The sequence below is a fragment of the Mercenaria mercenaria genome, chromosome 14, assembly GCF_021730395.1.
Source record: "Mercenaria mercenaria strain notata chromosome 14, MADL_Memer_1, whole genome shotgun sequence".
NCBI lineage: Eukaryota > Metazoa > Mollusca > Bivalvia > Venerida > Veneridae > Mercenaria > Mercenaria mercenaria.
Genome location: NC_069374.1, coordinates 68,481,379 through 68,509,341, shown reverse-complemented (window position 1 = coordinate 68,509,341; position 27,963 = coordinate 68,481,379). Strand labels below are relative to the sequence as shown.

The 27,963-nt window shown below is 33.6% G+C and overlaps 2 protein-coding genes across 2 annotated transcripts in view; both read left to right on the top strand.

Moving 5' to 3' along the window:
- The window catches only part of LOC128548226 (multiple epidermal growth factor-like domains protein 10), a 197,494-nt gene that overhangs the window by 140,420 nt on the left and 29,111 nt on the right, over positions 1-27,963 (top strand). The gene's annotated exons all lie outside the window — the stretch shown is intronic.
- Positions 892-27,624, top strand: LOC123527945 (multiple epidermal growth factor-like domains protein 10). The gene is made up of 8 exons (XM_053523810.1): positions 892-1,055; positions 15,040-15,091; positions 15,270-16,928; positions 19,684-19,822; positions 20,391-20,464; positions 20,724-20,786; positions 21,069-21,113; positions 23,821-27,624. Exons 1-8 carry the CDS (start codon positions 1,035-1,037, stop codon positions 23,865-23,867), a joined length of 2,100 nt encoding a protein of 699 aa, XP_053379785.1. The 5' UTR covers positions 892-1,034; the 3' UTR covers positions 23,868-27,624.

The following is a 27,963-nucleotide window of genomic DNA, read 5'->3' as shown; positions in this document are numbered from 1 at the left end:
CTGAATCATAAACGTCCAGGTATTTTTTGTGATTTTTAATGGGTGTGCGTAAAAAAAATGAATAAAACTATATTTTGCTTTATTTGATATTTTTCTAAATTAACATCATATTAAATTAATGTCTACTTAAATTTCAAAGAGGTAGAGGTGTTTTCAGCTATTTTAAATATATTAGCAAAAATATATGGCGATTTAGCTCTTTTAATCAGTATATGTTTATATGCTTTTATTCTCATAAATACAGAAGGTCATTAGCTCGTGAAGCGGCGTGTTGGATTGACATTACGGACTGCAACAGGGAGACTGTTCCTATCTCTAATTATTTCTATTTTAAAACACTTTTCTAAACCAGGATGGCGTTCTTTGAATCCCTCTGAAATAATGCAGAATTTTGAATACAAAGAACTGAAGCATGAGAGTTAAAGGAAATATCTGTTGCTATTACAAGCAGTTTTCTATCCAAGGGACACAACATATATTAAATACAAGAATTCTGTTAAAGCAGATTGTATAACGGGTATATTCAGATTCCGATAAATTTTGATAGACTCATACTATTTCTATCGGAAAGAACTTTACATTTTCTGTTTGGTGAAATCTCTTTCGCAGTTGTCGTTAATTTGTATACTGTACCCGCCCTATGACAGGGACTTTATTATCATTAGTTGTTTGAATTTGGAGAATGTTTAGGTATCATTGTACCATTTCAAAATAACATTTGACAGACCAATGCGTCGTTGAAATCGTTTTGTCGACTGTTTTCTCCTTCTTCCTGGTTTATTTGTAAATAATTATTATGACAAACGTGAATGTGTAATGTAATATATACTTCACAAGTTTGTTAAACGTAAACACACTATACAAGGTTGTAAAACTTAAATATTTCAGCTTCTGAACATAATATTTGTGCTTGCGTTTCATGGTTAACCTATTCCATTTTTTTAATTTAGACTTAAAAACTAGAAATATTGACTGATTTATACTTTCCTTAAAGTGAAATTAGTTGTTATTTTTCGCTATGGAAATATAATGAAATGAAGTGGATTGACATAACGGTATGTAATGCCTTAAACTTTAGAGAGCATTTTGTGCTTATTTATACGCTTATAAAAGAGGTATATATTCAGGTGGTTTTCAGTTACTGTTTATTCGATTAGGTATAACAACATATGAAGGTGGTGCCGCTCTACTTTAAGTTATCAAAGGAATACTATACAACTCTAAATTTGATAAGGGCCACTGGTTTCTCCGATGGTAGCGTCATCAATAAGATGTGCATGGACATATAATTAAGCCAAAATAAAGTTTATAGTGTTGTCCTTATTGCCATATATAGGAATTATTGATTTGTACACGTATAGCGACACATGAACACGGGGACTTCGTAAACCTCGAAAATTAAGATTTTGACGGCATGTTTACTGAGTGTACATGTCTAAATTTTTGTGTTCTTGTTAAAACTTTGCAATTCAGCGTTTGTGTGAGCATTCAAGATAATGAATCAAGACCTACGAATCGGCTTACGCCTGACGGAATGAATAGGGGGTTCGGTATTATGCAGGCAGGCGTGTCCCAGAGGTAGGTTTCTCGCACATTGAATGCGTCCCACAGCGTTGTTCAGCGCATGTGGAATCGTTTCCAAAACGAAGAAAATGTAGCATATTTACATGGTGATGGCCGTTCTAGGTGTACAACACATGCACAAGACCGATATATTGTTGTTCAGGCCAGGGAAAATATCATTTTAATACAGGTTTCCTGGAGCTACAGTTATATATGCTGTCTCTGTTTAATTTAGAGACAATTTTATTTCGTTCCATGCCTACGAGTGTCAGAATATTGATATTTGTTTGTTAGTTTTCAAATGTGAGATTGGGAGGAGCGGTGTGATTCAAATTTCTATTTTAACGTGTTTTGTTTGGAAACATCAATACATTCCTACAGACTTTTAGACGACACCTGATAAATTTTCATAGTAACATATATTGGATTAGACAGTCTTAAATTCTGTACCGGCCAGTATCTAAGCATTTTGTTCCCATGGCAAAAGTCCTGTTGCATTCTTGAATCGTGGCTATTGCTAACAGAGTTTCAGCCAGGTGATCCCAAAACATCCATAGGAGTTTTTTTTTTCTCGTTTTACGTAATTTTGCTACTGTTACATTTTTGATTGAAATCAAAAATGTATTTAGTTTACTTTCTTGTTTTTTGAATAGCAAAAGTTTAAAAAGCTTCAAGTACATGCATAACTTTTTATGAGAAAAAAACCCGTCTGTCCGTCTGTTGGCATTTTTACTTCTTATGAACCTCTTTAAAATGAAGTTATTAAGTTGAAACGTTTTAATCTTGATATATATGCCACGTGATTCGTTTTAATTGTAGCGTTTTGGTAGTAATTTATCATCATTTTAGCGAAGGCTGGCCATTTAGCATCAAAACGATAACATGTTGTTATACTGCTTTAGGAATGATGTAAATATTTTTGAGGTATATATGGACGAATGCATGCATTTCAAAAAATTTTAACTTTAAAATATATATAACCCAAAAAAAAGGCATAATGGGGGAATCACAGAGGACTCTTCTTGATTTTAAAGAAACCCAGTTTCCTCAATGGACAAAGTGAAAACCCCCTTTTTTTTTCAGGGAAACAGCTAAATAAGAAAAAATTTCCTCAAATTTACTCTTTATGAATTATAAATTTCAAATTCGCCATTTTACGAAAACCACAGTCAAAGAAAGGGATAAAAATTTGGGGTTCTTTTTTTCCCCATCCCATGCCATAAAAACTTATCTAAAAGGGAAAAACCCTTTATGTTTTTTTTCAAGTAAAAAACTTTTTAAATTTTAAACAAAATTTTAATCATATTAAACCAATTTATTCTTATAAAAATGGGAAACTATTTTTCGGGGTTTTAAACACTTGTTTGATACTAAACCATTCACTTTAGAGCCCCATTTGGGTAAAAAACCTTTTTTATCAAGGTGATAAAAACAAAACTTAACAACATGTTTTTAAAAAACCTATAACGGGTAATTTAATATGTGCCCCTTCATAAAACATTTTATGTTATACTAACAGAAATTCCTTTTTCATTTTCCCGGGATTTTTGTGTATAATCATTTAAAGAATGAAAAAATCCCAAACCCCTGTTTTTGGCATTTTGATCGAAATTTTGGAGTTCATTGCTTTTTCAGCAAGGTTACAGCCTTGCAATTTTAAATTTTATTTTATGTGTTTCCCCTATCTGCCCGTCACAAATTGCATACGGCCTTTTTTTATATTAGGAAAAGCAGGTATTGCATCATCTTTTTGTAAATTTTTAGTTATTGAAAGGGAAATGTTTAATTTAAAGCATGAAATACCTCTCATGATTTTTTGGGATTTCATAACTTTAAAATTTTCCCTGTAAAATTTTATTTAAAATTTTGTTCAGTAATAAGAAATTAGAAATTTTAAAACTTCATATTTTAAAGTTTTTATCCCCCAAAACCCTATAAAAGGGCCTCAAATTGTCAAATTTTTAAATTTGCGCCCAAAATAGTTAATTCCCCGGGTATATCGTGAAAACCCGTAAAAAGAAAAGTAAGAGTCCCCGGGTTAGCCGTGAATCCTTTTGAAATTTTTGTATTTGGCGGGGCATTATCCTTTTAAAAAGACTGGGCTTGTATGCCTTGCGCCACCAACCTTACCTTTATAGAAAGAACTATTCTGAATTATTTTCTTGCTTTAAAATTTTTTCTCGATCGAGGTAAAAAATTTATTTTTTTAGTTTTTTTATGATTTTTGCATTACGTTTTTTTTTTTGGGTAAATTTTTGGTCATTCTACAGAATTCTGTAACATTACTTTTCGGCATGTGATTTTAGCTAGTTTCGGTATGTCGGATGATTTATTAAATTTTTCAAGACTTTTGTAAATTATTTGGAAAGAGGAATCTAAAATGTTTCATTTATATAAGAGTAAAATTTGTACTGAAATTTGTAACATGATATTTATAAGTACTTTGTTTCAAAAATTTATGTCAACATTTTTTAATTATGGAACGCCATTACTGAAATTGTATTGTTTTATGTATAAATCTATATGCAAGTCTAGTACCATGTATGGTAATATATTATTGAAATTTGGTAATTGTGGCCCAGTCTATAGCACATCTAATTAATGTCCGTTGTAGTGTAGGGGCATTTGGATATTATATGGATGCCAACTATGATATAACGTTTGATTTATATTGAATTTTGTTAATTTTTGTAGTTGTAAATAATACTGCATTTTTATCATGTCCGTATCTGTAATGTTTCACCCAATAAACTTTTCATATTTTTTTCATACTTTAACTTTAGTCTTTTAAGAAAGTAATTTTTGTAATAATGGAATAATAAGTGACGTATTTTAATCATGTGACGTTTGAACTTAGTAGCACATATTTTTTGTATAAGTAGCACGTATTATTTATGGAGCCTAGGGAGGTATGGTGTACCCAAAGGAGCAGTTTTATGCCCTGACTTATTTGTTTTGGCTATGGTGCTTACCATATGTTATATTTTTTAGCTTCTTCCGCCAAACATTTTACCTGGTGATGTCAAAACCCCGGGAAAGTACAATGCCCGAGGTTCACTTGTCTTCACTCGCCTGGATGTGATATTCCCAGCGCAAGTTTTCCCGTCCCCAGGGTTGTCCCGTAAACCGCAAAGACGATGATTTTGTTATCCTCTGAAGTCAGCTCAGGGATGCAATCACCTACCACCATAGGGAGCCAACACGGAATAAACGAAATTCAGGGTTTTAAAAGGGGACTGTATTTTAAATTTAGAAACTACGTTTTGTTTGTGCTACTTAAAGTTCACAATTACATTAAAGACCTGTGTCACGTCAGATTAGAATGGAAGTATAAGAACTTTTGTATCTAGAGATACTGAACTTTTTTTTTCTTTCTTATAATCAGTTTTTTTTTCTTTTCATATCTATTCATGTTAATAATCTCTTATTAAAAAATTTGTAAATATTGAAAAGGGTGTTGATTTGTTTGATGGTTACTGTCCCCGGTACGGCCTTTCCTTCACAATGGTGTCAGAAGTGGGATTGGTCGACCAGACACGTAGCTATTCGAACATTATTAACCCCTTTAACTGCAGAAATAATTTGTAAAGATTCCTTTGTTTTGTTTTATTGTTACACATATAATATTTTTATTCATTTTCAGAGTAAACGCCCTTACCTCAGACAAGACAAGACAGATCCGTAGCTTCAGCTAACCAGCTTTTTTGGTCACAGACTGATAGCCCAGTTGTTTACGACACTTGGATTCTGGGTGAGTTCTTTCCCTTTTATTTTTCTTTTGGGTTTTTGTGTCACTCTATGATTAAGCCATCATATATCTGTGCTGAGAGTGACCGCCCTTGACAAGGAGAGTTATCCTACTCACTTTTACTTGTGCGTCGCCCTACTTCTCCCAGTGATCCTATTAGTATTAGGGGGCTGTATACATACCAGATACAGTATTATTTTTTTCATTTGTGTGTGTTAGAAAGCTTTTTACTTGCATTTACTTTAACCTACTCTTATTTTTTAGTGCTACACTGTTGTGTTATACCTATTTTTTATCTTAGGATAAAGCACTTTGGTTTATTTTTGTTTTATTTGTTACACTAAAGTGTTAACACCAGTTACAGTTGATTGATATTTGATAAGGCAAAGGGTATTGTTACAGCCTACTGCCCACTGTACTTTGTTGATTGTTGCCTATGCAACCTTGATTGACACATAGTACTGTTGCGCAACTTAGTGTATTTTAGTGAGGACGTTTTGTGTAGTATATACGTTTTGTATATACTTTGTTTGGCTTCATTTGGTAACTGTATAGCCTTAGTGTAAACTAGTGTAGTCTAGTATTCCCCTCACTTTGTTTAAAAACTAGTGTCTCAGGTTGTTTTAGTAGCTGTTGTACTGTAGTGTTATATAGTTTTAACGTAGTGTAACATGACTAGTGTAGTAGAGCTAACAAAGGGTAGGAAAAGAGTTAGGTTATGAAGAGGGGAGTTACGTAACTTTGTTAAGGAAAGCAGGCTAGGAACGTGAGGAAAGACATAGTAGATTAGAAGCAGAGAAAGATAGGTTAGAACAGAGAGAGAAAGAGATAGGGAAAGATTAGAATTAGAAGCTAGGTTACAGAAGGAAAAGATAGAATATGAAAAACCAAAGTAGTTTAGAACAGAGAAGGAAAGATTAGAAGCAGAGAGAGTAAGGTTAGAGTTGAGGCTGGGTTGCAGAAGGAAAAGTTTAGAATATGAACGTAAGTTAGAACAGGATAAGTTAAAATGGAAAAGGATAAGTTAATGTAGCTAGAAAGTTAAAACAGAGAAAGGAAGCAGAAAGTAGGAAATTAGAAACAGAGCATAAGTTTAAGACAGACTTAGAAAAGATGAGTAAGAAAAAGGTAAAGGTTAAGATGTCTCCCTTTGAGAGAAAATTGATTCCATGGATGCGTACTTGAATGTGTACGAAACGTACGCTGTTGCGCAGGATTGGGAAAAAGGGATATGGTCACTTAACTTACCGTTCCTTCTAAAGGGTACGGCAAGAGAGGTTTTTGATATTTTTCCGTTGGAAGATAGGAAGGATTATGATAAACTGAAAGCCGCTTTGCTACGTCAGTTCGAACTCACTGACGATGGCTATAGAAAAAGTTTAGAACTGAAAGGCCTCGGGATAATGAACCTTTGTGATTTTTTCTAGCCAGAATAAGTAGATATTTAGATGGTTGGCTTAGACTGAGTAAGGTAGAGAAAACGTATGAAGGATTATTAGTTTTTATACTTAGGGACCAATTTTTAGATGTAATGTAATAGAGAACTATACCAGAATTTGAGTAGTAAGAAGTTAGTTAAAGCTAAGGAATGTACAGAAGATGCAGATTTGTTTGCAAAGACTCGTGGGGGTTTCCCAAGTATTCTGAATCGAACCAATAAGGACCGAGCTATAAACCATATGAAATACCTCAGAGACAGTATCCTAGTAGTCGTAATGTAGGCACTAGTAATAGAGGTAGTAGCAATGTTGCTAATAGGGGTAGAGGTTTTCAACCCTTTGGTGTACTGAAGTGTTATAAGTGTGGTCGAATAGGGCATAGTTCATATTACTGTAGGAGTGGAAAGTACGGCGGTAACAGTGCTAATGCAGCAGCAGAGTTAGAAGTAGAGCAGGAACGGGAAAGAAAGAAAAGGGAGAATAGAAATAGTAAGGAAAGTAGAAATAGAGGTAGAGGCCGTGACCGATTAGGAGTAGAGGTAGAGGAAAAAATAGAGATAGAGATAGGAGTAAGTCAAGTAGGTCAGAGAGTGGAAATAGCATTATAGAACTAAGTGATGTTGAGGAGTTAGGTATGCTTAGTGTAAGTACATGTCCTACAAAACCCGGTACTTGTAATGGTAGGGATGAATCGCTATGCGAGATACAGGCTGTACATGTGTGATAGTGAAACGGACTTAGTAGAAGCAAGTCAGTTTTTAGAGAAAACCCGTAGATGTAAGTACATAGATGGGATGAACATAGGCTAGATGTAGCAGAATAGATATTGATTGTCCGTATTTCAAGGGTACAGTAGAGGCGTTGGTTGTAGATATCCTACCAATGATGTTATAATTGGTAAGGTAGGGGGAGCTGTAGAACCTCAGTTTAGTATTTAGCGTCAGCAGGAGAAACTGGGGCGAAAGCCAAAGTTAAGAAGCAAGTAACTTAAAGTTCCGTCTCAGATTTTAGATGTATCTAGAGAGGAATTCTAGAAAAGCAACAAAAATGATAGCACTTTGGGTTTTGGTAGAAAGAAGGCTGAGGAAGGTACGATTAAGCAGTGTAGAGGTAAAGGTTCAGTAGGTTTGAGATAAGGGAAAAGATTGTTATAAGAGAGTATTTCCGCCAAATTTAGACAAAAGTAGACAGCTGATTGTACCTAAATGTCTTTGAGAAACTGGGGATGAAAAATTGCACATGATTCGTTACTGTCAGGCCATTTAGGTATAAGGGAAAACTAGTGATAGGGTATTAGGCGAATTTTACTGGCCAGGAGTAATGGCAGAGGTTAGGGGGTACTTCAGTCATGTAGTATTGTCAACGTACTATAGCTAAGGGGAGAGTAAGTAAAGTTCCGTTTGGAAAAATGCCTTTGATTGATACTCCGTTTAAGAGAGTTGCTGTCGATATCGTTTGGTCCGATCGAACTATGACTGATAGGAAAAAAAGGTACATTTTGACTATGGTAGATTATGCTACTAGATATCCAAAGCTATAGCACTACCTAGTATTGAAACTGAGAGAGTAGCAGAGGCATTAGTAGATATGACAGTAGATTAGGAGTGCCAGAGGACAAGCTTACCGATTGTGATCGCAGTTTACGTCAGACCTTATGGGGAAAGTTAGTAGGTTATTGTCATTAAAGGGATTAACTACAACACCGTATCACCCTATGTAACGGTTTTAGTAGAGAAGTTTAACGTAGTTTTGAAGCAAATGTTGAAGCTATGTGTAGTGAGAACCTAGAGATTGGAAGGATTTGAATGCTATGTTTTTTTGCTTACCGTGAAGTTCCGCAAAAAAGTTTGGGATTTCTCCCTTTGAGTTACTTATGGGAGAACAATCCGTGACCGATAACTGTGGGTAAGAGAGTTATGGGCTGGTAAAACGGAGAATGATGGGTTAAAAACCCCTTACCAGTATTTTATGGATTTGCAAGAAAAGTTGGAGGATACGTGTAAGAATAGCTCAGCAACAGTTAGCAAAAAGTAGTGCCCAATACAAGAAATATTACAATAGGAAGGCTAGAGATAGGAGGTTTAAGGCAGGTATAAGGTACTTGTATTGTTACCTACAAAAATAATAAGTTGTTGTTACATTGGAAGGGTCCTTACGTAGTAGTAGAGGTAGTAAATAGACTAGATTACAGGATAGATGTAGACGGAAAGTTGAAAACGTTTTCATGCAAACATCGAAACAGTAATGTGAAAGGAAGGATGAAGCAAGTCTATACCAGATAAGGGTATTTAAGTAAGGTTGGAGCACTATTGTAGAGGAGGATCAGAGAGATTTTGACAGATTAGATCCGAATGAAAGTATGATGAGTTTTCGAGTAGAGTAGAAAAGGATATATTTTGTGTCCTATAAAGCAGGGTACAGAAACGTACAAAGATGTAGAGATAAATCCGGAGTTTTCCAGTAGAATGTAAGCAGGAAGTAGTAGACTTGTTTGAAAATTTCTCAGATGTACTGACAGATATTCCTGGAAATACAACTTAGTTGAACATGATATTCAGTTGTCAACTACAGATCCGATAAGAGTAAAGGGTTATCCTATTCCTTTTCATTCACAGCCAGTAGTGAAAGAGGAAGTAGATAAAATGTTGGGGGTTGGAGTAATCGAACCATCAAATGCTCCATTTTTTCCCCCCCTATTGTCCTCATAAGGAAAAAAGATAACAGTATAAGGTTCTGTATAGATTTTCGCCAGGTCAACAAACTGACGGTTTTCGACGCGGAACCTATCCAAACATGGAGGGAGATTTTTCAAAACTATCTAAGTACAGATATTTTTTCCAAACTAGACTTGAGCAAAGGTTACTGGCAGGTTCCTTTGTCTGAAAAGGCAAAACCCATGACTGCTTTTGAAAACCCCCAAAGGTTGTTCCAGTTCCGTAAGATTTCCCTTTGATTAGTTAACGCACCAGCAACGTTTTGTAGACTGATGCGGAAGGTTTTTTAAGGACCTAGGGCACTCAGAAGCTTCATAGATGATATCCTGGGGTATACAATCACATGGCCAGAACATGTAGTAGCCCTTACTGAGTTTTTAACCAGACTAAGAGAGGCTAAGTTAACAGCAAAAACCCACTAAGTGTTTTTATAGGTTTTCAGAAGTTAGAAATGTTTAGGCACATGATAGGAGATGTTCAGACCCCTTGAACCCGTTCCAAATAAAGTACAGGGTATACAAGATGCCGAGAGACCGAAAACCAAGAAGGCAATACGTTCGTTCTTAGTGTAGTCGGATTTTACAGAAGTTTATCCCCAATTTTGCCGCCATTGCAGTTCCGCTCACAGATTTGACGAAAAGGGTCAGCCAAATCTTGTTTGAGTGGGGTGAAAGTCAAGAAAAGGCTTCCAGACTTTGAAGGCTAGCTTAATTTGGGTCCGCCTATTTTGAAGTTGCCAGATTTAGATCAGACTTTTATATTGAGAGTAAGATCATCAGATTTGGTTTTGGCTCAGTATTGCTTCAGGAAAGTGAGGAGAGAAATTACCTGTAGCGTATGCTAGTAGAAAATTGCTACCTAGGGAGCAAAAGTACTCAGTGATAGAGAAGGAGTGTTTTAGCGATAGTATGGGCATACTAAGTTTCAACCGGTATTTGTTCGGAAAGACTTTGTATTAGAGACAGATCATCAGCCGCTCACTTATTTGAATAAAGCGAAACTTAGCAATTCCAGGCTGATGAGAGGGCATGGCATTTCAGCCATATAGGAATCATATTAGAGCAATTCCTGGTAGAGAAAATGTAGGCGCAGATTATTTGAGTAGAGTGTAGACAGGTGGCTATATTATATTGTGTACAGATAAATGACAGTGTTTTTCTTTTTGTGTTTGCTATTTTCAGTATGTCAATTTTGCTTTCAATTAAGAAAATTGTGAATTTTCTTTTTAAGGGGGACGTGTGTCACAAATTGACATACGGGCCTTATTTATAATGTAGTGTAAATGCAGGGATTGCTCATCTTTTTGAAATTTTTGAGTTATTGAGGTAAATGTCAGATTTCACGCATGAAATACCTCTCATGTTTTTCTGTATTTCATAACTTAAATTTCCATGTAAATTTCATTAAATTCTGTTCAGTAATAAGAAAGTTGATATTTTATAAACTTCAGTAATTTTTTGTTTTTAAATTTCCCCAAAACCACTATAATGGCCTCAAATTGTCAATTAAATTCGCGCCCAAAGTATTAGATTCCCCGCTTAAACGTGGAATCCCGTGAAAATAGAAATATAAGAGTCCACGCTTAGCCGTGAATCCTATGAAATTTAGTATTTGGGGGGGACATTATCCTTTAAATAGACTGGGCTTGATATGCCTTTTCGCACACCACCTTACGACTTTAATAAAAGAATCTATGTCAAATTATTTTCTTGCTAGAAATTTATGCTCGACGAGGTAAGAAATTTATTTGTTAGATTTTTGTATGATTTTTGTATTACGATTTTTTTTTGGGTAAATTTTTGGTCATTCTACAGAATTCTGTAACATTTACTTTTCGGCATGTGATTTTAGCTAGTTTCGGTATGTCAGGATGATTTATTAAATTTTTCAGACTTTTGTAAATTATTTGGAAAGAGGAATCTAAAATGTTTCATTTATATAAGATGTAAAATTTGTACTGAAATTTGTAACATGATATTTATAAAGTACTTTGTTTCAAAAACTTATGTCAAACATTTTTGTTAATTATGGAACGCCATTACTGCATTGTATTGTTATGTATAAATCTATATGGCAAGTCTAGTACCATGTATGTAATATATTATTGTAATTGGTAATTGTGTGCCAGTCTATAGCACATCTAATTAATGTCCGTTGTAGTGTATGGCATTTGATATTATATGGATGCCAACTATGATATAACGTTTGATTTATATTGAATTTTGTTAATTTGTAGTTGTAAATAATAGCTGCAGTTTATCATGTCCGTATCTATAATGTTTCATCATAAACTTTTCATATCTTTTTCATACTTTAACTTTAGTCTTTTAAGTAAGTAATCTTTGTAATAATGGAAGTAATAAGTGACGTATTTTAATCATGTGACGTTTGAACTTAGTAGCACATATGTTTTGTATAAGTAGCACGTATTATTTATGGGAGCCTACGGAGGTATGGTGTACCCAAAGGAGCAGTTTTATGCCCTGACTTATTTGTTTTGCTATGGTGCTTACCATATGTTATATATTTTAGCTTCTTCCGCCAGACGATTTTACCTGGTGATGTCATAACCCGGAAGTACAATGCCCGAGGTTCACTTGTCTTCACTCGCCTGGATGTGATATTCCCAGCGCAGAGCTTTCGTCCCATGGTTGTGCCGTAAACCGCAAAGACGATGATTTTTGTTATCCTCTGAAGTCAGCTCAGGGATGCAATCACCTACCACCATAGGGAGCCAACACGGAATCAACGTATTCACGGTTTAAAGGGACTGTATTTTGAATTTAGAAACTACGTTTTGTTTGTGCTACTTAAAGTTCACAATTACATTAAAGACCTGTGTCACGTCAGATTAGAATGGAAGTATAAGAACTTTTGTATCTAGAGATACTGAACTTTTTTTTTTCTTTCTTATAATCAGTTTTTTTTTTCTTTTCATATCTATTCATTGTTAATAATCATCTTATGTAAATAAATTTGTAAATATTGTAAAGGGTGTTGATTTGTTTTGATGGTTACTGTCGCCGGTAAGGCCTTTCCTGTCACCATTTGGCTGAAGTCCACAAAACCTCAGGAGTGATCAGTGTGAGGCGTAGTTAAGCATATTATTGGCATGCTGCTATTTAATGATTTACAGCAGAGTTATGACCCTTAATTTGTCAAATTCTATGATGTCTAGATCTGTGCTACACTTCCCTTATCGCTGGTTGGAAATCCACCAAATGTCACAGTAGTGATTTGTGCCAAACCTAATTGTGTATATCATTGGAATATAAGGGGCAGCGATTTTCAATGGAAATATGGGCCTTAATATGTGAAATTGTGCAATGTGTACTTGGTAAATGGTTTGAGGTATACGTTTTTCGTCAAAAGAATCTCTGGTTTATATACTAATAGCTATTGGTACAGTGTGAAGCTAAGTCATTCTACATCCACATTGTCACTAATTCTACAGGTAAAATGTTTTGAATAAGGTCTTATTTGATTTAACTCATTAAAATTAAATGCAACAAGTTTGGAATTTTTTAAAGGCATTCACTTGTTGTAAAAACTCTCGTAGTATCCGAATACACCAACGCTACGAACACCCGAAGACTTTATACCTTTAATATATGATTAGTTCCGTGAATCAATACGTTGTATGTTTATCTTCATCCCAGATTAATCCGATAGGATTCAACATTACTTAATAATCCTATAATATGCGTCAGAAAAAAATGTTCACATTATCAATCATATACGCGGCTACAGCCATCACGAATGTAACGGACTTTATCCAACGATGTCCGAGATAACGACCGGCTCGGGCTAATTCATGCCAGCGACGTCATCGGCTTGATGACGTATATGCCTGGAGATTCTAAGACTAACAAAACGCCGACTTCTGCGCTCTTTCTGTCTGTATTTGGCTAGACGTTATATATAATTATCTATAGATCTTACATCTAGAGCCGTTATTTTGGCCGATGATTTTTCTCTACCAATCTTTGAAGCCATGCAATCTTTCATGCCTGTGTTCCCATACACTTAAAAGGCATTATAAAAAACACATAATAAAAACCAGTAGATCTACCCAAAAGAATATTATCTTGTTCCAGATAATGTAAATAATTCCAGATTTGACCAGAAACTCCAAAGACCATAGAGCCCTACTACTTTATTTAGATTTAGATCTAGTGTAAAAGATAAAACCATCAACAAATCTTATGCAGCTAAATCCTTACACTATCCTGATATGTAAATAAATTCCAAGCTAATCTATATTTGTAAGACTTCTGTATAAGAAACTATCAAAAGGAGGATTTCAGCCATTTAGATGAGGCACAAAGACCAGAATTGCCACAGACAAGGCTCATAGACCTAATTTCTACTTTAGTCACACATGTAGGTGGAAAAAAAATATATATGTAAGTTGGGAATTCGTATCAAATATATAATTGATAGTAACAGCCAAGACCAACATAATAAATGTCTAACAAGAACATAAGTTGTATATTTTGCAGCAGAAATTCAAAACGTGTTCCTAACATAAACCTTATGCCTTTCTCACGTTGTGTGTGACGTCATGGTAGTACGTACGCAATGGAAAACATAGTTAATACCTTTTTAATTACAATAAGTTTGTTTCTTTTCCAAGTGAGATCAAAACATCTTTCACCCATGAATTGTAGATTATACAGTCTTATTCGTCGTTACGTCTGATGTTCCTTAGTTTAAAGATATTTCGATAGTACAACTGATTAATCAAACATCCTTTACGTCTGTTTCTTCTTGTTTGTTTGTGTGTGTGTGTGGGGGGGGGGTCTAACTTTGTACCGCGCTGTCATTATTGATTTTTATTCTCTTGTTGTTGCTTTTTTATAATTGATTTGATTTCTTATAATCTTTAAAAAGGTATAATGTGTTTACGCATACTTACGTTTTTGACACTTTCACGATACACAACTCAGCATCTGTCATATGTCATCTAAATAGATCGAGTCTTCGTACTAACGTGACATATTTGCAGTCAAACGAAAACTGCTTTGAACACACGTTCTGTCAGTTTGAATCGAGGCATTTTGCTAGTGGAAGAATAGTAAAAGCTTTATCTAGTTTTTTTAATTTCTGACGCAAAATCAACTGTTGATTAACAAAGTATATGCATGAAGCTAGGCATAGATTATTTTCCAACCACTTGACTATAAATATGTAGAGCAACAGTGAGAATTGCTGAAATACTTGTGCGGAGTCTCACTATAAACAGTGTTGAATACTGATATTTGAGTTTCCTACTTTCGGTTTAGTAGAGAAAAGCAATAAATGTTTATTATTGCATGATATACTAAGTATTTGTTCATCCTACACTCGTTGCAAATTCAATATCTTTTGCGGTGGCCGTTGTCGTATTGATGTACATATTACAAGTTTATATCAATATAAGTCTACAGTATATCATTTTCGCGGTAGAGAATTACGTTTGAAATACATATGCTTTGATAAGAGTACTCAATTAAAACAAAGAGATAAATACTTACGTTTAGCTCTGATAATGTCTTACAACAGAGAAAAAGCAACTCTTTTTTTTTTCTTTCAGATTCTACTACTTTGGATATTTGCATGGTCATTATTCTATCAAATATTTGCAGGTAGGCAACTTCTTCAGCTCCGAAGATATCAAAAATTAAGGAATTTATGTAAACATTTTGTTTGTTTTCTTTACATTTTATACAATTCCAATAATTAGTCTGAATTAAAAACTATATGCAACATATTGTAATCTAGTAATGATTTCGTAATACTATGTAAAACATATTCTTATTCCAGGTGGTGTAATTGACGAAAGTTGTAAAACTGGTTGTAGTTGTTGTGTTCGAGAGACATGCGGTCCGAGCCAAGGATTTGCAGATGCTTGCACACACGGTTGTATTGATGGCCATGCAGGTGCTAGATGTTATAGAACATGCACAAGTAATTGTAAATCATGTAATAATTACGAAACTAGATGTGAAAATTGCTATGATGGCTTCTATCTTGGAGGAAATAATGACTGTAAAGAATGCCCAGCAAACTGTAAGACCTGCATCTCGTACACGAAATGTACAGCGTGTAAGGAAGGATTTGAAGACAGAGACGGTTCTCAAGCATGTGAATATAGTATTTGTCCGCAGAATTGCATTTGCAATAAAACCAGTTGTGTCAGTTGCAAAGCAGGATTCTACAATACAACTATTTTGTGTGTAAAACAATGTCCTCAAAATTGTCAGACTTGTGTATCATCTGAATATTGTGATAAATGTAAAACTGGATATTACAACGGCAAGGAATTTGATATCGCATCAAACCGTCATCTTAATAATTGTACATATAAATGTAGAGTTTCTTGTATAAGTTGTTCGTCGTACAATTCTTGTCTTAAATGTTTCACTGGGAAGTATGGAATAACTTGTCAAGAAAGATGTTCGGTCGGTTGCACAGACATTTCATGCGCAATGAACTTAGGAACATGTGATTGTTCATCTAATTTTTCAGGTGAAAAATGTACAGAATGTGTATATGGAAAATATGGAAATATGTGTAACAAATCCTGTCCAGTTAACTGCAAGAGTAACTTTTGTGATAGGTTATCAGGTAATTGTACTGCAGGGTGTGTTAAAGACACTATTATCGGTGATAAGTGTAACATTTGTATCAGTGGAATGTATGGTGAACATTGCAACACACACTGTCCAGAAAACTGCAGAAATAATAAGTGTACAAAGGACACGGGGACTTGTTCGGACGGGTGCAAACGTAACTTTGATGGTACAACTTGTACAGAATGTATAAATGGTAGATTCGGGGAGGAATGTGAACAATACTGTCCGCAAACATGTGCAAATAAAATTTGTAAAAAACAGTCAGGAAATTGCTTTCAGTGCATAGGTTACTTTGCTGGAGATAAGTGTAATGTCTGTAAATCTGGATTTTATGGACCAAACTGTGACCAGAAATGTTCTTTCAATTGCTTCAACGATACTTGTGGTACTGATAAAGGGGTGTGTAAATATGGATGCAAGAAAAATCATTCTGGGGACAGATGTTGCTTGAATAATGAAAACTGTGTAGAATGTTCATCAAATGCCAAATGTAAAAAATGTAAATCAGGCTACTTTAATAGTAGCTGTAAACAAAGATGTCAAGTAAAGTGCCACGGTTCTTGTGATTTTATCACAGGCATTTGTGGTGAATGTATTACAAACTATTACGGACAGTTTTGTGATTTGACATGTTCTGAAAACTGCAAAGATTCACAGACCAACATACGTCTTTGCGCTTCATCCAACGGTGCCTGTATTTTGGGTTGTATAGATGGTTTCTTCGGTCTTGCATGTAATGAAACCTGCAGCAATCTTTGTGTGGATAGCGTGTGCACGCGGGAAAGAGGAATATGCGTAAAAGGATGTACTGGTCAATACCACAATCCCGTGTGTCTTCCCAGTTCTGGTAAGCATGTAGGAGATGTAGAATCACAGTTTGTAGTTTTGCTACAACTCTATGTGACCGTTTTGTCTTATTTCTTGCTATTGAGTTACAAATATATTAATGTTTCAATGTCTCAAAACAAAGTTATACCTGTCCGACATTAGATTATTGTAAGCGTGATAAAGATAAACTTAAAAATAACATCTTATAACATCCTATAATAAACCAGCTAATTATATATTGCAGTACGTCTCTATTTTGCGAATACTACCATTGTATACATCTTTGCGGAAAAAAATGTAAATTCCATAAGTGCGTTTATTCATCTCCCACTTATCATCACCAATAGTTTCCTTTTGGCGAAATAATTCTGTCTTAGAATAATATAAGGTGTTTCGTTATTAATAGGAACACGATTTATAATTTGTATTAATTCATGCTATAACATGCCAGTAGTTTTTCTTTAAAGACATAACAAAAGATATGGAGGCATTGATGCTTGCCATATCTAACACTTTTTTCGAATAAAAATGAAATGAGAAAAGGACTCATGTTAATTAAGGCTTAAAATATGAAAACGAAAGATTTATATGTAACATATGTAAAATTTATCATGTGCCACGCTTGTCTTAACGGTAACAGTTGAAAACAGCCAATAGGTGTCATGATGTTCTACTTTTATTTTTCATTACAGAATAATTAAGTCGGAAACATTTCTTATTTATAGCTTAACTGCTATTTTTGGCTGAATCATAATGTATACATGATAATGAAATGTATGCACACGAGATTCGATGTTTTACATATTCAGCACGAGATACTTTTATTAGTATTGAAGTTAAGGATATCAGATTGTGGACAAAACAGTTGTAAGAAAATATGTAGATAAATATGGTCATATCACATGATTGTATTAAGATTTTTAAAAATACCTACCCATTTGTTATGGCAAATTCATAAAAGAAGTAAATCTGCTGACACGAAATATTGTTAGGTTGATCATATTTTGAATTATATTGTTAGCTGAAATTGTGCCTTTTTCATTTTCAGAACGTACGCGACGGGTATTTCAGAAACTATACTTAAGCATTTCTTATGTAATGATCAAATTGAGTGATTAATGTATTACATTGCATTTACAAATATTTCTTTTTCTAAATGCTAATCATTTACTACAGATTTCGAAAGTATTTTATACAAATTCAAACTGTAGAAAAGTATTTATGTATGACCCCAAAAATACCAGCTTAAAGACATATCGGACAGTTTTCTATGTGTATATAGGCAAAAATTTTCCTACTGACAGAATTTCTTTAAATTTTGTTTACTGACTGAGAGTTAAGTTTAAAACGGAAATATGTATTAAAATCTTAGATATCCGGGCTTGTCTTGAATTATCTGCCCTAGAAAATAAGAATATCTAAAATGTATTTAAGAGGCAACCAGCAACATTTGTTTAAAGGGAATTCCTATAGTTTTTTTATGCGCATCTTTCTGCGCAGCCGACACTTTCTATGGAAAACTGAACTGAAGTCAACATTTGTCGAAACATGTTACAGACAATCTTAGATATGAGGTTTCTTGAATGAAATAACATTTTTTGATAAGTTTAATCAGTAATCAAATGTTGATACTGGTTTATGTTGTATTGACAAGTATCATGCCTGACAGATATCTTGCTATTTTTGTGGTTGTGTTTCACATCGCATTTTAGTACAAAGACAGTGTTGTTCATATAATGTAAGATAATTGACTTAGTACTGATAAGTCAATATCACCTTTCAGATTATTTAGTATTCAATTATAGAAAGAATTAAGAATTTTTTAAACTTTTTTTAACTTCTAGCGCACATACATGTAATCAATTTGGCCAGGTTCGCGCCACTTTCCGTCCTAACAAGTGTTGTATTCTAGCGGTCTTAACATAAAATTTAGCCTGGTGACCCTTACATTTTTAGCCATTTTTATGTTCGCAATACAATTATCTATACACAAGAAAAACAGGAAAAAATTCTATGGAAGTGTTTTTTTTAAATTTAAAAAAATATTCTTCACTATGGGTATTTTTCATTGAAAAAAAGTTCACAAAAGTAAATATGAAACAATTTTTTTTTCATTTGTACCAATTACTGTAAGGATAGAGTATTACAAATATGACTATAATATCAAATAAGTATATAATAAAATTTGTAAAAAGAAAAAAACCTTATTGTGCTGTCTTGATGTATATTTTGGTTGGTATTTATAAAAAGCAGAAAATTATGAAAATGTTGAAAAATCGCTGGCAGTTTCAGCAACAGTGGGTGTGTTCAAAACAATTTTTCACAAAAACGAGCCTGGTGACCTATTGTTTTTATTTGTTTATTGTTTTCAGCACAAAATTTCATATCATATATGTGAATTTAAAAAAATTCTATGAAAGGAAAAAAACTATAGGAATTCTCTTTAAATATAGATTGAATTTTACAATAATTGTTGGTTTCAGAACTGTGTGCGTAAAGTAATGGATATACTTTATTTCCGAAAAAGAATGTTGGATTATTTCTCCGAATGTACGAAAAAAAAAATATTCAGACTAATCCTTAGTAATTAAAAGCTAAGTAGACGGCTAATGGTTTATACCTTTTTATTATTATACGAAAGGAAAAAGAATATGGTTGCCTTTATTAGTGGATTTTGTACTAGTGACTTTTTCGGAGGTAGTCTTCAGCAAAAGTTTTGCCTGTCACGTCTGTCAATCCCATACAGCAAGCTTAATGTTGTAAACCTTATTCAGGGAAACCACAAGACGGACAGGATGATAGTTCGACATTGGCTATAATTGCCGTTTTATCAACTCTTTTGGTTGTCGCTTCTGCTGCGTTATGTATCTTAGTGTTGAAGAAAATCATCAAGAAAATACGCTCTACTGACAGGTAACTTTATATTCTTAGCCTGTTCATAAAACCTTGTAATATTTATAACTATGCAAACTTAAAAAGAGTATAAACAAATCTTGGTTCCAGATACAGCTGCCTTTCTGTTACAAAGAAAACATTAAAACGGAAATTGACGCTTTTGTGATATGTTTGTTATGACAAACTCCTTACGAACTGATTACTGATAGAATTTATAGATTCGTTCTTTTGCGTGTAACTGACTTTTTACCATATGGCTTAACTGACTTGGACGTATTTTATCAAACTGTCTAGTACGAATTCAGCTTCGCCTTGCCGGTCACGAAATGGTGGGGGGGGGGGGGGGGCACTAAGGTGTACAAGTGGTCAAATCTTTATGAAGTATCTAGAGGAAGGGTGTGAGGTTAATAAAAAGCCATGTGCACGTAAAATTAATTGTCTCTGTTTTCAGCAAGTCCTTCTTTGGTGAAATCATAATAGACTTGTTTGTATAAGAATCGTTCTATATACTACACCATAGTTTTTAAATTAAGCCCTTTTGTTTCTATATACACCCGGAAAAAACAACACTTGTATCCATTTTCAGGCAAACCGAGGAATCTGTATTTCAAGTTCACTATGAAAACTCATCAGTAGGAAAAGAAACTACACAAACTGAAGGCAAGTGTAACTACATACATGTTAATCTTGTTGAGATTGAAAATGCTTGCAGACATTTTAATGTGAGCAATAAATTATTCTATCCAACCTATGTACATATTTCAGCTTATAAAGATTATTTCTAATGATTAAGATAAAGTGAAAATTAAAGGGGTTTTTTTTGCACAAAATACTAAACTTTTTTAACTTGGAATAAAACTTGACAAAATGTACACTATGAAAATAAATATTACTTCGTCTAAAATTTTGTTCATTTCAGATCAAACTGCTGTTTCTGGAGAAGAAAACATCAGTTACGAAATCCTCGACAGAACAGACATTGGTAAGAATATCGTATTGATAACTTAGTAAATTTTTATAAAACGCCAAGAGTACATGTGTATTAAATACATGATTCAAATGCCATGTTATATACAGTTGAAAATTAAACATACCTTGTTTAAAGGACAATGGTAATAATGAAAGAAAGCACCTGAAGATAAGATTCTTTATAGTTTTAAAACGAATTGCCGATACAACGTATTTTGACATCTCTATACAATGATTGCTAGCTATGCCATTTATATATGTTCATTATAATGCTAAATATAATATATATTTGTAGCCACTGAACACACGTATGATACTGCAAATCCCAATGTTATAGAAAGTAAGTATCGCTTTAGGATTCAAACTAGCTCAATGCATTTTCCAATTAAATCAGGATATGAAGCGTCAGAAGTAGTGAAAGTAAAAATGGAAACGTTGATTAATGTATATGACACAATGCTGTTCAGTATTACAGAAACCTGCAAGCAATCATGAAGTGTCTCTTTTTCATACATCCGTTTAACTGTCAAGTATATGTTTACTTTTCATAAAATTCACTTTTGATACATCAACATGAAAAAGGTTACCTGCAATAAAACTGAAGAAAATAACCTTATTTCATGATGATATTTTCACATATTTTTTTTTGTTCTGTTTCATTTCCCTTAAATAAGTCAATACTTTAGCATAGCTTAAGCCGACGTTCAAGACGATTAGACTAAGGTAGACTAGGTTGTGAACTCCCGTAGTTGGAACAAAGGCTTTGTATTCATAATACAAGTAAGTAAAAGTAACGATTGGTTCATTAGTCAGTCCGTTCTGCCGTTCTACCATTAACTTTGCAAGTCAGAGATTGATAAACTCATTTTATTCTTGATACATACATATACCATAATTACACGATGTGTCATGTTTAAGACATATATCCCTAGATCAAAGGTAAGGGTCATTCTTAGAGGTCAAACATAAAGGTCATTGATTACTTGTTTACGTTTTGTAAATTTTCAGCTTGACATTTTATTAAGAGCACAAATATATCATTCTTAACTTACTAGTTAGACTTTGAAACAGATTCGTTTTAAATTTGCAAACCCATTTTCTGTGACTAGGAGTTATGCTGTACTTAAATTTAGAATTCCTATGACTAATATGATTTTCATTGCTTCCTTTTAAATCTAATATGCTCCGTTTTGAGAGTGTTTCTGCAATAGGATTAAAGCAGAAAGGTACGGACTTTTAGAGCGTATGGTGAGGGTGTGGAGGCGATGGATTTACTTTGAGCCGAAACTTATTTTCGCTTTCTATGAAAGATAATTTCTGTCTTTTGCCACATTCTACTTCGGTTATTCAATAACTAATAAGTATGATAAAGATATACATTCTGTAGTGAGTAATTTCCTTCAGCACACATGAAATAGCTAATTGCAAGATTTTTAAAAAAGAACCTAAATTATAATTCCAAATTTTTGACACCGTCGTATACTTTTACCAGCAAGATGGTTGCATAATCTGCTATTGATGTATATAATATATACATCTAGAAGATACAGGAGTCATATGGTGCATACCCAGCCAAAATGGATGTCGATGGACAAATAAGGGGAAGCGGGGTTCGTGGGTATCCTCTACCAGAAAGAAAGTTAATTGTAAAAGACCTCTGATGCATTTTGATCTAAATTTGGATGATATAATCTCTCTCGCCCTTTTTTGGAATTATTAATATATTGTATTGTACCTTTGGACCTAATACGTAATTGTACTAACAGTTTCGTATATACACCTGTGTGCCTTGATTGATGTAAATGGAAAAAAAGACTAAGGTTAGTTTTTTTTTAAGAAAAGTTGTTTTTAGCTAAAACAAAGGTCATACCAACCAAGCCCTAATGCAAGGTTCTAGTAGTTTTATGGGTAAAGAAATGGAGAAGAGTATCTGGGCTAACAAAGAGATAGTGGATTGTTGTCCAGTCTATCCTGAACTTCAGCTTTATTTAATACTACTGACACCAGGTTTTCTAGCAGAGCTTTTAAAATGCTTTTTTTTAAAGTAAAAAGTTACAATATTGTTATTTACATTTTTGGTCTGTGTTTTTGAGTGCTATTTCCAACAGCATTAGAATGTGTTGTAAAATAGAATGGAGAGCGGGTTCGGTTGTCCTTCCATCGAAAACAAGTCCATGCCAAATCCTGCACCCATAAACAACTTTAAAACTGAAAATATGGTTGATTACCCTAAGTTCATATTATAATGTCAAATTAGCTTTTGCAAAGAGGTTCGTATTAAGCTGGAATTGTCACAAGGGTGCGAGATCTTTTGTAGGAAATGATACCATATATTATTTTGAATATTTCAAAAGCTAACTGCTGAATACTAGAGACATTTTTGATGAAATTGTTAGTAAGAGTAAGGTCTTATGAATTAGAAAGAAATATAAAAACACTCAAAAAGTGTTGCTCTCTCCTCACCTCCGTGCTTTGGTGCAAATGTATAGGTTACTGTTAAACAATATAGGTTATTATTCATATCATATTGAAATTATCTGTATAAAATAATGCAGACAAATTTTAAAAATTTCAAATTAATCTTGCAATCTTCTTCATCAGTGTTTGATATTTAAACCTCAATGGAAACACTTTTTCCGTAAAATAACAATAAAGAAAGATCTGTTGAAGCTAGAATATTTAATTAAATTCAAAATCAGAATTAAAAAGAAAATTCCAGAACCACAACCCTCCTCATCCCATCCCTCATAATATCAAATGGTCAGTTCCTAACTTTAGTCGATCACTTGACCATTTTTCTCGTAATATATTTGTGTATTAAACTGGCTTGGATAAAGTTTATTTAGACTGTCCTGTAACTTTGGAACATGACTGGGATAAAAATTGAGGTATGGTTCACAAGTAAACAGTGGTTATTTTGCTACTGACCGTTTAAAGGCGGTACCAAACTTTGTTCTTCTCTTTGTTTGTTGCTTCTCTATAATGTTCACTTTTGCCTTTGTATTTTTGTGTATTTATTTATCATTTATGTTCATCACCCCTTTCAGGTACTCCCAACATCAGAAACATAGAATATGAGAATTTTCAACTCTAAATTACTGGACATTTCATGCTTCCTTCACGACTGTATGAAGCGAGCGCAAGAGGCATCAGGCCATATCGGGTCTACGGACAATGTCAATAAACATGAGGGAAATATATGAAGTCCAATTAAGTGAGAAGAAACATATAAAACTCGATTCGTCCCGTAATAAATACGGATCAAACATATATTAATTTTTGCCACAATATAGTCTCGGTGTAGGACATTATCACTGATTAAGGAATATACAAAAAGTGAGAAAAAACAGATAAGGGTAGATTTTTCGGAAGCACAGAGCACAGAAGCACAGCCTTAGAGCCACGTATTTACAAAGTAGGCCAACAACAAAAAGAAGCAGTAACGGAAAAATATTACAGACGAATTGCTTCAAAAATCTAACAAGTGGAACATACGTCAAATGTTGCTTAAATTGTTGATTGACCACAATAAGTTTCTACTTATACATTTTCAACGGAATGAATTGAAGTTGATGATATATCAGATTCAAAGTTGGTATTTTGTCCGCTAGGTGAATGAAATATTGGTGCTGATTTTATTTGTCTTTGTACATATTAGCATTTCAGTTATTATTTCTATTCATACATGATTTTATTTCTTGACGGTATCACAAATAGTCAAAATGCAATAGCATTATGTTTATTAATCTATATGTAAAATGTGTAAATGCTCTTTAACTTCCAATATTTTGTTTTAAGTACTGTATTTAAAGTTCTCCGATACCCCTCACGCTGTCCTATGTTGTAGGTATATATACACTTGATCAAAGAGTATATTTGGAATGTTAATAGTATTTATTTCTTTTCTGTGTAAAATTTGTCAAGGTTTAGTCTGTTTGACCCGCTAGATTAAATTTCATTTGCTTTGTAATTTCATAAGAATTATATTCAAAACACTACACACAAGGAAGTTCGCATAATTACGTACATTAACTTTATTTAAATAAATTGATTGGTTTCGTTGGCCTTGGAATAAAACCTAAAACTGTTTGATTTTCTTCTCAAGATTCGTGCTATGCATCATTCTATATGAATCTTTGGGCAGTACTATGAACTCTGCAAAAGTTGCATGTGAATTCATTGACGAATAAAAGTGCACCTTGCATTTGTCAATAAATCAAAAACTAACCAAAAAAGCAAAAAGATCCTCCTACCCTCTGGAATATTTATAAATATAAGATAGTTAACCAGGTTTGGAGGCTTTTCCCCTTTAACAGTTATTACAGAACTCGGCAGATACGATTTTACACTAATCTCAATAAACTTAAACTTCGTAAATTGCACTCTTTTTAAGCTTCAACAAAAATCTTTCAGCTGTATGACAGTATAAATATAAAGCTAGCAATGGCGTATCATATTTCCTCAAATGTTCATATTTACTTCCTTCTTGACTATTCTTTCGTAACATTTAAGTATACTATTTATGTGTAGAAGTTTTAATGTTCAGGTTATCTCAGCATATTTTTAGCTCACCTGTCACATAGTGACAAGGTGAGCTTAATTTGTGATCATCCTTCGTCCGTCGTCCGTCTGTCAACAACTTCTTGTCTGCACGATAGTGTTTTTATTTATGATTTTATTTTAACCAAATTTGCACACAACATATATCACCATAAGATCTTGGTTCCTTTTTTGAACTGGCCAGATTCCATTATGGGTTCCAGAGTAATGGCCCCTGATAGGGACAGAATTAGCTATTTTGACCTTGTCTGCACAATAGCAGCTTCATTTATGATTTGAATTTAATCAAACTTGCACATAAATTGTGTCACCATAATACCCTGGTTCCTTTCTTGAACTGGCCAGATCCTATAATGGGTTCCAGAGTTATGGCCCCTCAAAATGCCAAAATTAGCTATTTTGACCTTGCCTGCACAATAGCATCTTCATTTATGATTTGATTTTAACCAAACTTGCATAAAATTTGTATCACCATAAAATCTTGGTTTCTTTCTTGAACTGGCCATATTCCGTCATGGGTTCTAGACTTATGGCTCCTTAAAGGTCCAAAATTTGCTATATTGGCTTTAGCAGCCATATAGAGACTTCATTATGGTTTGATTTGATACACTCTTCCGAAATATCTTCAACAACAATAAATCTTGGACTCCATGACGAATCTGTCAGATCTAATCGTAGGTTCCAGAGTTATTTCATATCTGATTACCTACCCTGATTGTAATCAAAATGGATTTATATCAGTAAGTACTAATAGGACTTATTTGAAATTTCATTATTGTCATTAGTTGGACTGAGACAATCAAGGTACATAACTATGGACTGATTTTATATCAAATTACCTCCCTTTATTTCAAATTAAAATGGGTATATCTCCGTAACTGATGAAGATACTGATCTGAAATTTCATTTATGTCAACAGTCGGACTTGGACAATCAGTGAAGATACCTATTGACTGAATTTACGACAAATTACATTCCTTTATTTTTTATCTAAATGAATATACCTTAGCAGCTTCTAATGAGACTAGTTTGAAACGTTATTAATGTTTTCCATGGTAAGAAAAAGTCATATTAGATAACTCTTGATTGAACATTTATCGATATGAATAATTTACTAATATATTGTTGTATATGCTTGTACTCGTTTTTTTCTACATGCATATACCAATGCATGATTACCTCCCCTGATTTTAATAAAAATGGATTTATCTCGGTAAATATTTATAGAACTCATTTGAAATTTCGTTATTGTCTTTAGTTGGACTGAGTCAATCCGGGTAGATAGCTATGGACTGATTTTATGTCAAATTACCTTCTTTGTTTCAAATTAAAATGGGTGTATCTCAGTAGCCAATGAAGATACTGATTTGAAATATCATTTGTGCAATCAGATGGACTCGGACAAACAGGGTAGATAACCTTTGACTGAATTTATTCCAAATTACATCCCTTTATTTTATGTAAACAAATATATCTCAGCAGCATCTAATGAGATTGGTTTTAAATTATTTAAGTCTTCCAGGGTAAGGAATAGTAATGTAAGTACAAAAAGGCAGCATTGGAACCTAGGACCCTCAAACTTGGTATGGAAATTGGCCCTTACTAGGTTAAAAGGGATTGTTACAAGAAAATGTTTATCCTTATGATATTTAATGTGTATGCTCTATGTCAAAACTTGATCATATCATTTTGAGCAATGGTACTTAGGTGAGCGATACAGGGCCATCATGGCCCTCTTGTTTAATTTAGTATGCTTGATCTACCAAGTCTGCTTTTGTTTAGTTTTGTGTACATTTGTTTGCTGCTTTTATGTTGACTAAAATACTCTGGATCAAGCAACAGACAGAGTATCCTACTAAAATGAATTTATGATGAATTATAAAGTAATCAAGATATCATAAGAATTAAGAACTAGTCTAAAGCCATCCATGAGTACTGTTAGTACTGTGTAAATATCAGAACATTTTATTAAAGGTTTGGTGGCATGCCCCTTTAACAATTATTATTTAAACGTGCATACTCTCCCTACGGGACGGTGTAAATACCCAAAACGTTAAAGATTACCCCACTTAATTGATTTGATACCAATAAACTAAAACAAAACTACATGCTATTTCAACTTAAAAATATGCATTCGTCTTGTTTATAAAATACAAAGTATTGGGGATTGTATTCCTCCTAAAGATATTATCAGTTCAGAATATTAACTTCCTTCTTTACCATTTTGTTAAAAAGTTATTTCACGTGTGTAAAGTGTCAAGTGTATTCATTAAATAAAATATGCAAAGTAATATGCAAAGTAATATGCCTACTTATTAAATTTGTTACATTTAATCCATCTTTAAAGAATAAATCAAATTTTACAGACGCTATATATGACATTTTCGTATTTTTCTTATCGAACAGAAAAATCTTATTTTTAGCAGTCACTGTGCTGGAAAATCTCATCTCACACGCATGCGAACTACTTTCTTATTCGTATGCCTTAAATCAAGGGAGGTAAATATCTTTAAGATCACGGGATTACTTACATAGAGTTGCTTTCCTCGGCGAGAACAAAATAACGCTAATATCAAACATTGTAATAGAATGCACGATTTTTCGGTCGAGGACTCTGTTCAGGTGGGATC